Here is a 17,500-nt window from a genome sequence, read left to right on the forward strand (position 1 = left end):
GTTGGTACTCTTGTTTGTGGTCCCCAGGTCAGATGCAGAAGCCATTCGAGGACGCCTCGTTCGCGCTGAAAGTGGGGGACATGAGTGGCCCCGTGTTCACTGACTCTGGAGTTCACATCATCCTGCGGACTGGTTGAGGTTGTACTGGCGGGGTGGGAATTTGGGTGGAGCCCCTCCCCCCCTTGTCCCTCTCCAGGCACAATCCAACTCCTCTAACCTCTCCACAAAAGGACTGAACACACATGTGTGCGTGCACACACACACACACACACACACACACACACACACACACACACACACACACACACACACACACACACACACACACACACACACACACACACACACACACACACACACACACACACACACACACACACTCACACACACACACACATATATACATACAGATCTACATTGAATGAATGCACTGCATTGTCCTTCCCCTTTAAAAAAAACAAAAAAAAAACAGGAAGTGTCCATCTGTCATGACTGTTTCCATTGGTGGACCAGGCTACGTGTCCCTCTGCATCCTTCTTCTTCTTGCCTTACGAGTCCCAAAGCTGATCTTAGCTCATGTCATCGCATCAAATCAAATCAAATCAAATAAAAACGTTTTTCCAAAGTTTCGCCTTCACTTTCCAGTTAAGCCTCAGTGTCCAACTGTAGGGGCCCCATGGCACCAGTTCACTTCACAACAGCTCCCGTAAACTTCACCCCCAACCCTGCCTGCCTCTTGACCTCCAATCATACAGTAGGGTGGCTCTCAAACTCTCTCCTTGATCCTCGAGGCTCGTTCCCACTGATCTATAGCTAACACTGGATAGACTATTCCATTGTCGCCGCCCCATCATCCTTTATCTAGATCAGTGAGGACGAGGATCGAGGAAGGAAGGGAGGGTGTACAAAAGACCCAATGAGAGGCACCCATGGAGTCATCGGGTGCGTTCCTCTCCAGGTAGCCGCTTACAGCGCTGGATTAAAGTGATGCGTGCTAGATGAGTAGCCTGACGTTGTCATACTCCAAATTCTAGTCAGAATTTGAGTCTGATTCTGCTCTGAGTCTGATACCTCCCTTTAAGCAAGGTGGCTAACAAAATGTATCTCGTCCTGCGGTGCATTTCCTAAAACCATAGTTGCTAACTCGGTTGGCTTGGCAATGGGAAATTGCATTGCAACCAACAAAGTGGCTAACTTAGTTACTAACTATGATGTTGGGAAACGTGCCCCTGATTGGCCAAGTCCATGCAGCTCAGATGCGGTCCCGATTGTTGGCCTAGTGTAGGGTTAGATTCGGTCCTGCTTGGGCAAGCCTGGGTCAGACTTAATCTTGATTGGTCAAGTCCGACCCATGACTGGTCCAGATCAGAGCCAGAACACCTGGGACCAGGTTCTTCCCTCGTCTGTGTGTGATGAGAACATGGTGGTAGATGACGAGGATAATAGAGACGACTCGTCATGTGACCAAACACTGCTGTTTGCTGGCTGCTGTTCAATTCCATCTGAGTCTGTAGATAACAGAATATGTATGACCTCATGTTGTTTAAGTTGAAGGGTAGCAATGTATGATGGCAAGTAGCAGAGTTTACTCTGTTATACACACACACACACACACACACAAAGGCAATTGTACACAGGCCTCTAAGAACGATGCCATGAACATGTCTTATGTTACGGCCTGGGTGAACCCAGATGTAACTGTGTAGCGAAAAAACGTCTGCATTTTCAATGTCGTCATCCCCGCAAGAGTTTTAACAGGTGCAATAATTGAAAATCCCCATGTTATTTTCCCATAGAAAAAATCTCAAGATACCGGATCTCCTTATTTGGGGAAAGATGGCAGCTTTTTTTGTAGGCGAACTTCAGAGATCGATAACAATGCCATGAATCTTATGTTACGGCCTGTTATGTTGGGGGAGCCATGGCCTCTTGGTTAGGGCTTCAAGCTTGTAACCAGAGGGTTGCCAGTTGGATCCCCGACCAGTCCACGGCTGAAGTGCCCTTGAGCAAGACACCTAACCCCTCACTGCTCCCCGAGCGCCGCTGGTTGGGCAGGCGCAGCTCACTGTGTGTTCACTGTATGCTGTGTGTGTTCACTAATTCGGTTAAATTGGGTTAAATGCAGTGAACAAATTTCCCTCACGGTATCAAAAAAGTATATATACTTTTTTATACTTATACTGGGTGAACCCAGATGTACCTGTTGGCGAATTTGAATCTGCAAGTCAGTCTGGAAAGGATCCCACTGACTCCCATGTCCAGATGCCCAAAAACCCCAGGATCCAATCACAGATGCCCAAAAACCCCAGGATCCAATCACAGATGCCCAAAACCCCAGGATCCAATCACAGATGCCCAAAAACCCCAGGATCCAATCACAGATGCCCAAAACCCCAGGATCCAATCACAGATGCCCAAAAACCCAGGATCCAATCACAGTCATGTGCATTCAACAGAATGGCTGCGTTGATGGCGACAGGGTTAAAATAGATTCATTCAAATATACCGATCGATCAGGTTCGTCTGCGCACACCCAGGCTGGTCTTGTTATGGAAATCTGTAATTTATACATTTAGGACAGAACTTTAATGTAGAGTCTTTATCGTAGGAGAGATTTTAATTTAATACCAAAGCAACTTATTTTCTCAACACATTAATAACAGGCAAACCTAACACTTCTCCCTCCAGTGTACATAATATTCAATCTAGTAATGTCATGTTTTTGAATGGTCGTGCATCATTCCCTCAGTTTGCCTTGAGATGGGAGAAATACGAATTTCAATGTTGGACTTCCTGCTTTCAATGATGTAAAAATCATCATTTTACATCATTGAAAGCAGGAAGTCCTATTCATGGGTTTCATTGAAATCCGTATTTCTCCCATCTCAAGGCAAATTGAGGGAATGATGCACGACCATTCAAAAACATGACTGGTTTTCTAAAGATACAAAGCTTAATGCTAATCGGTGAAGTGTCCCTTTAAGAGGACAGATGGAGAATTCTTGTATTCCTGGTAATGTCCACTAGATGTCAGTCTATCCATTTGTTCCAGAGCCATGTGGCTCTGATTTGATCTAAGTGTAGAAGTGTGGGCTACAGATATCACGCATGCACCTAACATGGAATGTTAATGCGTAATGTCAAATACGTTCACCTGAATCTTAAAAAAAATAAGGTAAATAAGGCAGGCTCTTGAACAAACACAAGGGGAGTTTGATCAAACTTGTCATGGCCATGTGGTCAACGCTGAACAAGAGATAACGAAAGTGGTAGCCTAGTGGTGTGAACGAAAACTTTCTTTGCAACTTTTCTGAAATCTAGTATCTTTGAGTTCGCTCTGGTACTCAAGTTAACCCTATTACTCTGCACAGGTGATGAAGACCACTCAGTCATCAGGGTGGTTTATATTTTGGCTAACGGTGGAGAGTGACAGTCAGGGCATGGGTCAGCAGGTGTATTAGGGAAGGGTGGACTTTCTTGGTTTTAGTCACCTTTCTGCGGCCTCTGACCTGACAACATAAGCTGCTGCTGCTGCTGCTCCCCCTCAAAAGTTATACCAATAAAGTCCACCCTTCCCTAATACACCTGCTGACCCATGCCCTGACACTCTCCACCGTTAGCCAAAATATAAACCCCCCTGATGACTGAGTGGTCTTCATCACCTGTGCAGAGTAATACGGTTTAACGGTTAACTTTTGAGTACCAGAGCGAACTCAAAGATACTAGATCTCAGATATGTTGCAAAGAAAGTTTTCGTTCATACCACTAGGCTACCACTTTCGTTATCTCTTGTTCAGTGTTGACCACATGGCCATGACAAGTTTGATCAAACTCCCCTTGTGTTTGTTCAAGAGCCTGCCTTATTTACCTTATTTTTTTAAGATTCAGGTGAACATATTTGACATTACGCATCAGTAGGCCTAATCCATGTTAGGTGCATGAACAAGTCTTGTTAAAGCCAACCCAGATGAACCAATAGCCCAAGGTCTAGTCACAATCTTGCATTCAACACAATTAGTGGGGCGGCTAAGCGCAGATTTTCACCAGAATCGATCACTTTGTGATAAAAGCATGAAATTTGGTACGAAGGCTCACAAAGGGGGTCTGATCAGATTTAGGACCGTAGGCGCTCAAAATTTGACCCCTGGGGGTCATGGCAGCCATTTTCCAAAATGGCCGCCAAATATGGATTTCGTAATGGGAAAATGGATTAAAAGCTGCCAGAAACATAAAATGCAATAACACATTTCACCATAATACATGTAAATATGAGCACACTTTCACATAGAAGGTCTTTAAACTTTAAAATATAAGATAATGTTAAAAAAATTCAAAATGACCACCAAATATGGATTTCATGTCATAATTAGTCCATGGGCCAGATGAGATGTCGGTAGCCTACCACTGAAGGTGCAAAGGTTGCTTATACTTTTTGAAAAGATACATGTCTGTAGTTAACAGTTTTTTTTATGATAATAACCCTTCTGGAGTCACAGCTAAATTAGTGTTATCAGCTGTTATAGTTACCCAACCCATCAAAACAAAAAAATGTTTTGATGCAGGTGTCTATCTTGCTATTGGCCTTTGTTAAAGACTGATTTTATAATGTTAAGTATCATTTTAAAGAGGACAATCTGAGCTTTCATTCAAATCCTTTAGTCAACACTTTGGACAAATACAGCCGACCCTGGAGCTCTTCAAACTTTTAATTGCACACATTTTCCTGCCATTTCTGCCTAAAGCATATTTTTTGTTTTAATCATGTGGCATCAGGGAGCATCAGAGATACAAAATGCAAACGCTGAAATACTGGCATGACTCTCTGGAGTCAGAAAATGTATAAATACCCATATTATCTCATTCTTAGGTGGTGATTTTCAGCTTTATATCAGGCATGCCGTTTTGCCAACCTCTGAGGTTTCCTTTGCTATTGGACTCTGACTTTAATTTATACTCAACCATCTTCTGGGCTTTGTGTTTTGTAGTTTATTTTTGCTCTTGCTGGTCCCGTCAGTACTGTCTGACCACTTCTATTTGATCTGCATCTGTTGCCTGAGCTTCAGACAGTGACAAATGTATTCTAGTTTGTGTGAAGTTGAACATAATTTCTTGTCCATAAAGACGTTGAGACTAATCCAGGGTCAAAGCTGAAACTCAAAAAGCCTCAAGGCAGGGCCACAAACACTGACCCTGGTGCTTCATATGAAAATGAATGGTTTCTTTGGTTATGGAATTGTTGTCTAGTGCAGTTAGCTGCCATCTCTCCGGAGTTGGGTGCCAAATCACCATGCTCACCTAGGACAGCAGGTCCTTCCACGGTTCGCCATGGGGGGAAAGCATACAGCAAGCCTTCGGCCATTCATGTGCCAGAGCATCCACTCCCAGCAGAGCATCTCGGTCAGGGAAAACCACTTCACACAGTGTATCATCTCACGCAAGGCAAAGAGCTCAACATGAGCTTTTCCGAGCTCTGCCACACCCCCTCCATCACCTGTGGGTGATGACGCCACTCCTGATGATAGGGTACCAAACTCTGGTACATATTTCATAATGTACAGAGAGTCTGGCCACTTTCTATTGCCAAGCATTGACTTCCTTGAATGTGAGTACTCTGTTGATGTTTAACACTATTGAATCTGCCCAGAGCCACACTGGATATGCCATAACCAAACGCTAACGTTTGGTCTTGATCTTGGTCTATGTCATTCTCAAACTAGCCCATGAATATACCGCAGACCCAGACGACTTACTGAAGGGAAATGAAAATTGAGGGGAAGTACGTTGGAAGGCGGTGCCAGGCTAGTGATTGGGGGCCTCTTGTGAGCATATCTGCTGCCCTGTTCTGTTCTCCCGGAACATGAACTGCATGGACTGAGAGGTGACACCTCGCCCATAACAGCCAGCTTTTTGCCAAACCGCATAGCTGCGGGAGAAAATGCTTGTGCAATGCGCAGTGCCTTGGTGATTCATATAGGCTACCATCGGTGTATTGTCTGACCTCACCAATACATCACGCCCTATGATTAGCCGGCGAAAGTGCTTGAGAGCTAGATGCACTGTTAAAAGTTCCAGCCCATTTATGTGTGGCCGCTGCAGCTGCTTGCTCCATGGCCTTTGGTCTGCTTGCCCCTCGCACACCGCTCCCCGACCTAGGAGGGAGACATCCGTAGTCACCACATGCCTGTGAGATACCCTCCCCAATGGAGAGGTTCTTGGGGACGCACCAGAGAGCCCTCCAGCATCTCTCGTCCACTTGAATACATTTGTTCCTGTCCCTGATAGGGTGTGCATGGAATGGAAGGAGGGGCCTGGAGCCTACCAACAGACCCCAGTCATCAAGGTAATTTTATATGCTAACACCCCGTCTGAGGGACTAACGCTTCCTGAACGACTTTGGTGAAAGTGCGGGGTGATAGCGCTTGCCCGAAGCATAAGACAGAGAAGTCCCAAACTCTGCCTTTGAACTCAAAGCGAAGATACTTCCTGTGCCGAGGGTGAAGGGTGAATCGGAACGTGGAAATGTGCATCCTTTACTATTTACAACTATTGTGGCCCTCCAGTCCCCCTGCTGCACGCTCTGAACAATGCGCTGCAGCCTCAGCATCTTGAATGCAATTTGGGATACGTGCTGATGGGGTCGAGGTAGGCTGCCTGCGCCTCCTCCACCTTGGGCAGGTAAATCATGCCCTCAGCCCCGTGTAGGGCAGAGAAAGGCCCAAAACCCTGGACAGGTGATTGCGCTGAATAGGGTTTCCCCCAAGAGCACTGCAAATGGAAACATGAAAACAAGCAGGGTGGGGATGGGTCCAGGGTGGGGATGAACAGCCCACACTCCTGGACACTTCATTCGGCCTCGGACATACTTACTATTTTGTGACATTATTTTCGGAGAAGATGTTTATTCTTCTGTCTTCCGTCAGTTGTTTTAAATCCTATTCTTCCGCTCTCGGACCAGTGACAATAGACGTCGCTGAGGAATGAAAGAGTGTTTGCTATTGGCTGTGCTGTCTAATATTTAGCCGAGCCATTTCGCGCCAGTAGAACCTTAACAGGACCTATTGGAGGACTTCCGTGGTGATCATGTGGTCAAGGAGTGTATTCCCATTGATTAACGCTGAGTAGTTTGACTGATAGAGAACCGTTCATTTTCATGTGAAGCACCAGGATCAGTGCTTTTTAAGTTAAAGAGGGGGAGGGTCAAAACAAAGAATGGCAGTTTTGAATCATACTGGACCTCACTTGCTGAACCATCTAAAGCCTGCTATGAACTTATTGCTGCAAATGTACAAAAAGTTGTATTAAACAATGCAAATACAGAGCAGCATCACTGCAGTGTACTGCTTTATGTTTCTGTGAGTGAGAATATCAGAGACTGTAAAGCTGTGTTAATAATTTCTTTGCTTCTTGACCGAGACAAAAGTGGTCATTGAATTCAGCATGGAATGTTGTTATTAATTAAATTGTGTAACTATTCAAAGCTCAACTGCAGAATAGTTGAACTACTGGTTCTTTGTTCTGTTTCTTGCAGGCCTAGAACTACATTAAAAAGACACAAAAAGAGAAAAAAACTAAAGAAAAAAAAACGCCATACTTGGTGGCCATTTTTAATTTTTTTTTAAAAATGTATCTCATATTTTAAAGTTTAAAGGCCTTCTATGTGAAAGTGTGCTCATATTTATATGCATTATGGTGAAATGTGTTATTGTATTTAAAGTTTCTGGCAGCATTAATCCATTTTCCCATTACAAAATCCATATTTGGCGGCCATTTTGAAAAATGGCCGCCATGACCCTCAGGGGTCAGATTTTGAGCGCCTACGGTCCTAAATCTGATCAGACCCCCTTCGCGAGCCTTCGTACCAAATTTCATGCTTTTATCGCAAAGTGATCGATTATTGCGCTTAGCCGCCCTGGCTTCGTTCATGGCGACATAAATAAGGCTAGCCAGGCTACATAATAGGGCAGCCGTGGCTTAGCCTACTTACTGGTTAGGGCTTCGAGCTGGTCCCTGACCAGTCCACAGCTGAAGTGCCCTTGAGCAAGGCACCTAACCCCTCACTGCTCCCCGAGCGCCGCTGTTGGGCAGGCAGGTCACTGCACTGTGTGTGATTCACCTCACTGTGTATTCACTGCGTGCTGTGTGTGTTCACTAATTGGGAAAAATGCAGAGACTGAATTTCCCTCAAAGGATCAAAAAAGTATATAGCCTGGACTTATACTTAATGTATTCGCAAATTAGACAGTAGCCTGGTAGCATGCTTTGGTTGTATTGGTAATTATGGTTATTTTCTCAGAATTTCATGCGGGTATAGACTATCAATAGATCCATAGCAATGTTGTAACTGCACTTACAATATTGTAGGCCTATAGGCCTATACTAACAACAAAATGTGTCTCAACTGTAGGCCACAGTGTTAGGCTGTTATTATTGTAGCATAAGATGGAAACCCATTGTCTGTGTGTTTATTTATTTAATTGTACAATAACAGTATACAGCAAGTAATCAACAATAATAACACATTTAATGCACAGGAATAGCCTACAGAAAATAATACACATATACATTTTAATGTAGCCTACTGTTTTGCTTCATTCAAAAATGCTGCAAAAGAGGGTTTTTGATGAGAGGATTTAGATTTATGAATGTGGAATTTTGCAAGAAGTAATCTAGTTAATAATATAGCCTATAGAAGCAGGCTACTTAGATTTCAAGACAAACAGTAAGACTACCAACATTATCAAAAGGGCAAAGAAAAAAAAAGAGGTCAGACAGAATGTTTTTTAAAATAGCCTATCACAGATCTCTAAAAAAATGTGATTACAGGAAGGCTACAGTCCAGGACAATGTCCTTCTTGAATAGGCCTATTTGCAAAAGGTTTTTGTGGGGTAAAAGCGGTGGATCATTCTAAAATACATCATAGGCCTAACCTTATCAGAAATTTGGAAGTTAACATAATATTTTTCTCCACAAATTTAAACACCATAAAAAACCCCGCAAAATTCTCTCTCGTAAACGTTCTTGCGTCTGTGCGTTTATGAGCTCTCCGACAACTAGCCTACGTGCGAATTGTCATGCGCATGTGATGTCATCAACGCGGAACAAGGGAAAACGAAAGTAAGTTTAACGAGTACGGCTGTAACTTTTCCAACGCTTTTATGTCGGTAGGTAAGTAGGCTAAACATTATAATAATCGTGAAATGAACGGAAGTAATCGATGGATATTGATATTGTAGGCTAAGATAAGACTATACAAAACATCGAGGGGGATCAGTCGGAGACAACACGATTGTTTTCATAGATTTGGCTTTTAAGCTATTTGTTGGGCGTAGCCTATAGGCTACCTTTTCATTAAGTTATTGGCTACAATACTTTCTCCAGATGTTGCGTTATATAGCTATATGTTGTCTTGGATTCAGTGAATCTATTCGACTGTCGGACTTAGACCATAGCCTCCCTGCAGTTTCTCATTGTTGCAACAAATTTAGAAACGGCGAAAAAAACAGGATCGGCCTAAGCCTACAAGTTCAAATTTGAGGACATCATTCCATTGTAGGACATGTAGCCTTTTGATAGCAAATTAAGTCAATGTTAATGTACAGCAACATGTTTTATTTGAATTACATTACTGAATCATAGGCCTAGAATTTATTGGAAATTCACTAGATCCTACTATATTAGCCGGACAGAGAACTGCGTAGGCCTACTGTGGATATTTGGAACCAAGCCAAATCATTTCAACCCTACGTAGGATATGCATCACCGGTATTCTGCATCTGCTGCGTAAATGCATGGCCTACACCCCAGCAAACAATTAACGTTCTGCTAACTTTCACTAACGTTAGCTTTTGGTTCCCCTATGGTTCGTTTTTCAGCAACCTACTAATAACGTTTAGAGAACGTTATCTCCAGGTTGTCAAAACAAATAACGTTCCCCTAACGTTCTTACAACTAAAGAAAAAAACGTTATATTCTGGTTGAATCCCAGCAAGCAAATAACGTTAGCCGCTGGTTCTCCTGTGGTTAGTTTATCAGTAACCTTCTCATACCCTGGAGAGAACGTTAGCTCCAGGTTATCAAAGTTTCCCGAACGTTATTACAACTAAAGAAAAAAACGTTATATTCTGGTTGCATTTCTCTTTTCACACAACGTTGCTACTTAGTTGTTTTTTGGTAGGCTATCTTATTTGTATATCGGTATTCTCTGGTTATGTGCGTGGGGTTGATTATTGTTGATGAAAATCGCCCGAGTTTCTATGAGTTTCCAATTGAACACGGCCAGCAGCCACACTGCAAAGTCGGAATAATTTGTTGCAAAATCGACATAGGCCTATAGCCCTATTCTATTCTTCCCCCCTCTGTTGGATTGATATTCGGCCGACCAGCCAGCCCGTCAGCTAAGAAACTTCCATCTCCGCTCCGTGAAAAAAACAGCCAGTTCTGGGTGTTTTAGCAGACGTTAACCTCGCTAACTTTAAGACATTTGGCACAGAGATAAAGTTACTCACGTAGGCTACTGGCTGTATGGTATCGATCACATTCTTCACATCGTTCTCCATGCACTTATTCCATTAAGTCCAACAGGCTTTTAAAAAACACTGTACAGGGTAAACAGAGCTAGCTAGCCATAGTCCCAGGCAGGCACACAACGATTTCATGCTAACTAATCTGACGAATAGTGTTGGATTAATCCATAATCGATTAGAGTGGCACCTGAAATGCATTCATGTTTTTAAAGCTTTATTTGTTATGAAAATATGATGATGAGGACTCCAGTGAATTCTTTCTCAAACGTTGAGACTGCATCTTAAACAGCACAATGTTCCCGGGGGAGAATTGTTTTATATTAACACGTAGTCCAAGTTATAGCCTGTTACAGTGCTGTTCACTCAGCCTATCCCACAATTCCCAGTCCCAATTTAAAACAAAATAAACCAAAATCCATCATAATTCTGAACCGAGGACTTTTAATGGCATACGATGCAATAAAAACAGCCAGTTTTGAATGTTGAAACAGTGTGTTAGGCTAGCGCCTGCTCTGCTTATGTTTTGATCTGACTAATCGTTTATTATAGGAAAAGACACCGTAGACAAGAAAGTATTAGACCTAACCGCATTTAAATACTTAGCTGACACAATGCATGTTAACAAACCGTATTCGTCGTAGTTCAGTAAGCAGCTAATGGTAAGTGAATTTACATGTGTGTAGTAGCCTATAATGTCATTGCCTTAGTCATCAGAGACGTTCGCCCCCCAGCTTGCAGATAGGCTGTAGCCGCAGATGGAGAGAGTACCGCGGAGCCATGCCTGGATGTCATGATAATTCTACATATTTTTTCCCCCTTTACACTTTGTTGCTGGGAGGTTAGGGGAACGTTAATGCAACCAAATATAGTAAAGTTCCCTAAAGGGTAGGAGAACGTTCTGCTAACCAAAATAAACAACCAGAAAAAAACGTAGTATTTTCGTCAAGAAAACTTTCCTGGGGAACCTTGTGGCAACTTTCGCAACTTTCAGGCAACGTTTTCCTAACCAGGAAAAAAACGTTCTAAAAACGTTCTCCTAACCAGAAATTGTTAGCTGGGACATCCCCGTTCTCTCTGTTGCTCAAACGAAATGTGTGCGATACCGATCTTGTGCACTTCTGCCGCTGCATAAAAAAGATTAAGAATGATTTAGCCTACTTTATTTAGCCTACCTTTAACTTAATGCGAATCCTGAAGTTGTTACTTTTCTTACCTAGTCAGAGGTGTTAAAAATAATGAATAAAATACATATCCCAAACTTCCACAAGTTATTTTCATGAAGTCTTTTTATTTAAAACTTATTTCTTATTGATTGATTGATTGATTGATTAGGATGGATCTCCCTCAAGAGGGTGAGGCTGTTGGTGGAACTCTGACAGGCAGAGCAGCATGTGATGTGTCTAGCCATGTGTCCATGAAGAAGGGGGTCAGGGATGGAAAAATGCTATCTTATCCAAGGTGAGTTGTTACTTTTGTTACCTGTTCAGAGTTATAGGCCTGCAGATGTGTAATAGAAGTCCCACCACACCAGTAGCCTACTAGAAGACAATATGGCAACTAGTCCAGGGGCGGAGCAGCGGAGGCAGGTTCCACCTAGCTTGTCATTGTTGACATCTTCTGCCATAAGAATCGTTTTAAGGAAGGTAGGCTAATGATGATGGCAGCAAAGACGAGGGGAGGCTAAAGGAGGTGGCAGATCAGGTTTCCAGTGATTCACCATTTGTAGCCTAAGCTCAGGTTGGTAAGAGGCCTATTTTACATTGTCTGCACTCACTGTGAGTAACTTAGCCAATTTATTTATTAGCTAGCCTAATATTTACCATCTGAAGAATGGAGTCACAAATTAGACTATTCTTGTGAATGCATTCCACTCAGATAGCTAAGTGGCTACCAGGTTCAAAATGCATGTTTACTTGCAAACAGAAATATAAGCTTGGGACCCTCCATTTCCAAAGTAACAAATGAAGGCTGCTTGTAATAATACAAATATTGTGATATCAATATGGTGCAATCAAACGAGCTACAGCTGGTAGAGCCTTCAGCCTTGAGCATGACCTGCAAAATGACTCTTCTTAAAGTGACTGCACCATTTATCAATATCAATATCACAATTGATCAAAATAATACATAAGCAATTTGCATTAATTTAGTTGCTTGTGTCACATTTTTGTTATCATTCAAATCTTATGATGCGTGTTGGGGGGCGGAGCAGGGGGGGGGGGGGGGGGGGGGCATCAACCACCTCTGCCCCAGGGCCCTGTGTGCAGTTGTTCCGCCACTGAACTAGTCAAATTGTCTTGTTACGTTTTCCGACATGAGCTGAAAACATTCAACATGAGGTGTAGCCTCAACACATTTCCTCTACCATCCTCTACCATTTCTCTACCATCAATGAAATAAGAGCAACCTTCACAAGGAAGATGAAACAGAAACACGGACAAAAGACCACCCTACCATGGCTAAATGACACTCTCTGGCAACAAATGAAAGATAGAGATTCTGCTCTAAAGAGGGCTCTAAAATCAGGGCATAGTAGTGACCGCCTAACCTTCACAACTCTCCGAAATAAAGTATTAAGGAACTTAAGAAAGGCTAAGGCAGATTTTTTAATTAGAATCATTAATGAAGCACAGGGAAATGGGAAACTTATTTGGAGCAATCTTAATAAATTAACTGGTAGGAATAAAGAGCAAAGGAAAACTCTACCTGAACTTAAAGTCAATGGAATCTTGACTCAAGATAATGATAAGATAGCAAGCACATTTAACGATTTCTTTATAAATTCAGTCAGGGATTTGACTCAAGGTATCCTAACTGAAACTATACCACCTATCCCCATTGATGAAAACAAACCTATTTTTAAAATAAAGGAAGTATCTGAATCAGAGGTTATCAAAATTATAACCTCCTTGAAGAACTCAAAAGCAAAGGATTCATATGGTTGGGATACCACATTTTTAAAATCACTCAGGGACACACTTGCTTGCCCCATTGCTCATCTGATCAACCTGTCAATTAGGCAAAGCACTTTTCCAAGCTCATGGAAATCAGCAGTGGTATCTCCAATCTATAAGTCTGGTGATAAAACAATGGTGTCAAATTATAGACCCATTAGTATTCTATCAGTAATCTCCAAGGTAACAGAAAAATGGGTGGCAGAACAGTTGAAAAATCATCTAAAGTTGGGCCACACTCCTTTACACCCAATGCAATTTGGATTTCGCGCAAACCACTCTACAGAAACAGCTAACTGCTTCCTCCTTGAAAACATAAAATCAAAATTAGATGAGGGTGGTATAGTAGGTGCAGTGTTTCTAGACCTTAAGAAGGCTTTTGACACTGTGAACCACCAGACACTTTTATCAAAACTATCTTATTTTAATTTCTCAGCTGAGGCCATACAGTGGATGGAGTCCTATTTGACTAACAGGAAACAGAGTGTACATATAGGTAATTCCTATTCTTCATACCTTGACTGTAATATTGGTGTACCCCAGGGGTCAGTACTGGGCCCTATCTTGTTTAGTTTATACATTAACGACTTACCTTCAGTTTGTCCTTCTGTTAATATACAAATGTATGCCGATGATACAGTTCTTTATGTGCATTCCAAAAGCAAACAGCAGACTGCAGCTAAACTAACTGAAGCACTGGTACATGTTTCTGACTGGTTAAAAAGGTCATATCTACATCTTAACATCAATAAAACAGTGTGCATGTTCTTTTCTAAGAAATCCTCAAGTGCAGCGCAGGCTGATGTTTATATTGAAGGAGAAAAGCTCATGGTTGTGACTGATTTTAAATACCTTGGCATTATTTTAGATTCTAATTTAACTTTTAAAAAGCATGTCAAAAAGGTGGCTAATACCATCAGATATAATCTGGCTAACTTTAGACACATAAGGCCATATTTAACAACAGAGGCAGCTAAACTTTTTATGCATGCCATGATCTTTTCTCACATATCATACTGTTTCACAAGCTGGTCTCAAGCAAACAGAACAACTCTTAAACCAATAGAAACCCTTTATAAGCAAACTTTAAAAACACTTGATCAAAAACCCATCAGTTATCACCATTGTCATATCATTACAAAATATAATTTATTTAATTTTGACAGTTTTTTACTTTACCAAGATGCCTGTCTTATTTACAAAATATTACATGGGCTTGCACCTCCTCCACTGGGTGAATTTGTACAGAAGAACAGCAGTGGCAGTGGCAGGGCAACTAGGGCAGCCACCAGGGGAGACTGTGTTGTTCAGTATAGACGTAGCAAGTTTAGCCAAACAGTCTTCTCAATACGGGCGTCACATTATTGGAATTGCCTTCCAATTGAAATTAGAGACAGTACCAGCTATTTATCATTTAAAACTACACTAAAGAGATGGGTTAAAAACAACCAAAACTGCACTCATTAATAGCTGGTTTATCTCATTCCAAGCACTATGCAATGTTTTGTATCTATTCTATCTTTCTATTCTATCTTTTTTTCTCTCTCTCTTAATTTGCTCTCTATCTTTCCTGTATTCTTTTTATAATGTATTGTGATGATGTGTTGACCTGCCAAGGGACTACAGATGAAAACTAGCTCTTTTGCTAACTCTGGCACATTTACATTTTGAGTGTAAACAAAGAATGTTAATTGATGTGCATTGTCCCTTTTAAATAAACAAATAAATAAATAAAATAAATAAATAAGGTTGGCAGGGGTATTTTATTTTACCTTCATGTGCTACAACAGCGCAAACATGCCTGCTCTGGCAAAGTCTTTAGGCCCCACTATCAGTCTTTGGACTGCATTTATTTCTCCAACGATTCAGCTACACTACGGAAGAAGTGCAGGGCATGCAAGAAGTCGACACACCACGTGTAGTGATGGTATTTATTTCCGTAGAAGTCTTCGAAGACATTCAATGTGTTCTTTTAGAATATTCAGATTCCATGAGTGTGTATATTTGTGTTTCTCCAGTTTTATATAAGTCTGTAAGCTAATATTCACAGAGGAAAGAGCCGTCTTTATACTGCATTACCTGTCTAAAAACTAGGCAACAGATTGCCGGCCTGGTGCTTCTGTTTGCATTCAAGCAGGTAACTCCGGGCTGCCTTCGTTATCTCTCCCACTTGCCTTTTCAACACATGATTTGCAGCACTCCACACCTCTACTTTCACATGAAAGGGAGCAAAACCTGTCTGAGGTCACATAAGGGGCATGAGGCTACAATGTGCATGCCATGAACTGTCCACACCGTATGATGCTAACATGCCCTGAACCAAGACAAGTGGTTCGGATTTTTTCCATGAACCAACCCTAGTAGCTATTTGTTTTAACGTTATAGGATCACACCGTTCAGCGCGGCTATTAGCCCGGCACTGCCCACCGTGACAGCTCCACTTAGAGGCGACACAGCAACCGCAGACATTTTTGTTAGTGTGTTTGTGTTCGTGTGTGTGTGTGTGTGTGTGTGTGTGTGTGTGTGTGTGTGTGTGTGTGTGTGTGTGTGTGTGTGTGTGTGTGTGTGTGTGTGTGTGTGTGTGTGTGTGTGTGTGTATGTGTGTGTGTGTCATTTGTTTGCATGTGAGTGACTGAGTGACTGACCGACCGACTAAAGGGAAAATCAGGAACAGAAATACTTTCAGGTTGACAGGAGATGGCGTTGGTCATCCCATGTTACGTTTCCCACACCATATTGTTTATTTGTTTGTGTATGTGTGAGAGAGAAACAGTGTGTGTGTGTGTGTGTGTGTGTGTGTGTGTGTGTGTGTGTTGTGCAAATGTTTTGGCTTAATCTGTTATGTGTCTCCCTCTGTATTCAGACCACACAGACCAGCGTCTCCAGTGCCCAGCTGTGTGTCCATGAAGAGTGACTGGTCCATGGGAAAACCTCCTGATTTCAGCGGTGGACCACCACAGTCTGATCCAAAGTGAGGTTTCTGCAAGTGTGTGCGAGTGTGAGTGTGTGTGCATAAGTCTTAGCGATATGTGTGTGTCCGAGTCTTGCTTTACAGTACTTTACAATACTTTATTGTATAGTAACATTAACATAGGGTTTGTGGTTATAGTGACAGTTTAAAACCGTGGAACTCCTAACATGCATCACGTTCTTACCCAAAAACTAAAGTGACATGCACCTAATTAAACAACATGTCACCTAGGGCCTAATCACACTAAGTAAAGTTACACCAAATTATATCCTGACATCAGAAAACATCATAATTCTTTAGCATATTACATTTCAAATCAATTATTCCAAATCTTCAATAACATAGGCCTAACTAACGGTTACCGTCATCATTCTAAATAACCTACTGTATGGCTGTGAGTTTTGATTGTTTTCATGCATGTCTGATAACAGGTGAGGAATGTTTTGGAGACATACATGTATTTTAGGCATAATGCTGGCCCTAATCTCTGACTGAAAGTGCGCAGAATTTATGCATTTACATAACAGTATTTAATAAATTTTCTCAGGGGGTGACACCCCCCAACCCCCTATATATTAGGCAGCCAACCGGCCCTGGGAGCACTCTTAATAAGCAACAGTCTGCAGTATGGAATAGCTAGGCCTACTTTAAAATGTGTTACTTGTACACAGAGGGTAGAATTAGTCTGTATGGCCCTATTTTACATAGATCTACGCTAAGGCTCTTTGATTTGTATCACTCACTTGCGTGTGTCAATTTAAAAAAAAAAAATTTTGGACAAAAAAATTTCAGTCAGATTTCTTTTTTTTTTTACTTTAATCCATGTGTTTTGGCTTATATGTGGTGTCTCCCTCTGTATTCAGACCACAGACACACAGACCAGTGTCTCCAGTGCCCAGCTGTGTGTCCATGAAGAGTGACTGGTCCATGGGAAAGCCTCCTGATTTCAGCGGTGGACCACCACAATCTGATCCAAAGTGAGGTTTCAGCAAGTGTGTGTGTGTGTGTGTGTGTGTGTGTGTGTGAGTGCGAGTGCGAGTGTGAGTGTGAG

General features: G+C 42.0%; 3 protein-coding genes across 8 annotated transcripts in view; all 3 read left to right on the forward strand.

The window, feature by feature from the left end:
• Positions 1–625, forward strand: part of pin1 (peptidylprolyl cis/trans isomerase, NIMA-interacting 1) — a 7,210-nt gene extending 6,585 nt beyond the window's left edge. The window contains exon 4 of the mRNA XM_062540049.1: positions 28–625. Within this exon, the coding sequence (XP_062396033.1) occupies positions 28–137 (110 nt within the window). The 3' untranslated portion in view covers positions 138–625. The remainder of the gene's footprint in view (positions 1–27) is intronic.
• The window catches only part of LOC134086228 (NACHT, LRR and PYD domains-containing protein 12-like), a gene marked incomplete in the record, with an annotated part of 983,201 nt that overhangs the window by 629,149 nt on the left and 336,552 nt on the right, over positions 1–17,500 (forward strand).
• LOC134085843 (NACHT, LRR and PYD domains-containing protein 12-like) overlaps positions 9,121–17,500 on the forward strand; it is a 94,717-nt gene continuing 86,337 nt past the window's right edge. For 2 of the 6 annotated variants that reach the window (XM_062539977.1, XM_062539983.1), the window contains exons 1-4: positions 9,121–9,162; positions 11,857–11,982; positions 16,342–16,449; positions 17,313–17,426. In XM_062539977.1, the coding sequence (XP_062395961.1) occupies positions 11,858–11,982; positions 16,342–16,449; positions 17,313–17,426 (347 nt within the window). In that variant the 5' untranslated portion in view covers positions 9,121–9,162; position 11,857. Of the gene's footprint in view, positions 9,167–11,856; positions 11,983–13,914; positions 13,975–16,341; positions 16,477–17,312; positions 17,427–17,500 lie in introns of those variants that run through there. The other 4 variants (XM_062539978.1, XM_062539979.1, XM_062539980.1 and 1 more) reach the window with 4 other exon arrangements.

The sequence above is a fragment of the Sardina pilchardus genome, chromosome 1, assembly GCF_963854185.1.
Source record: "Sardina pilchardus chromosome 1, fSarPil1.1, whole genome shotgun sequence".
Classification (NCBI taxonomy): Eukaryota; Metazoa; Chordata; class Actinopteri; order Clupeiformes; family Clupeidae; genus Sardina; species Sardina pilchardus.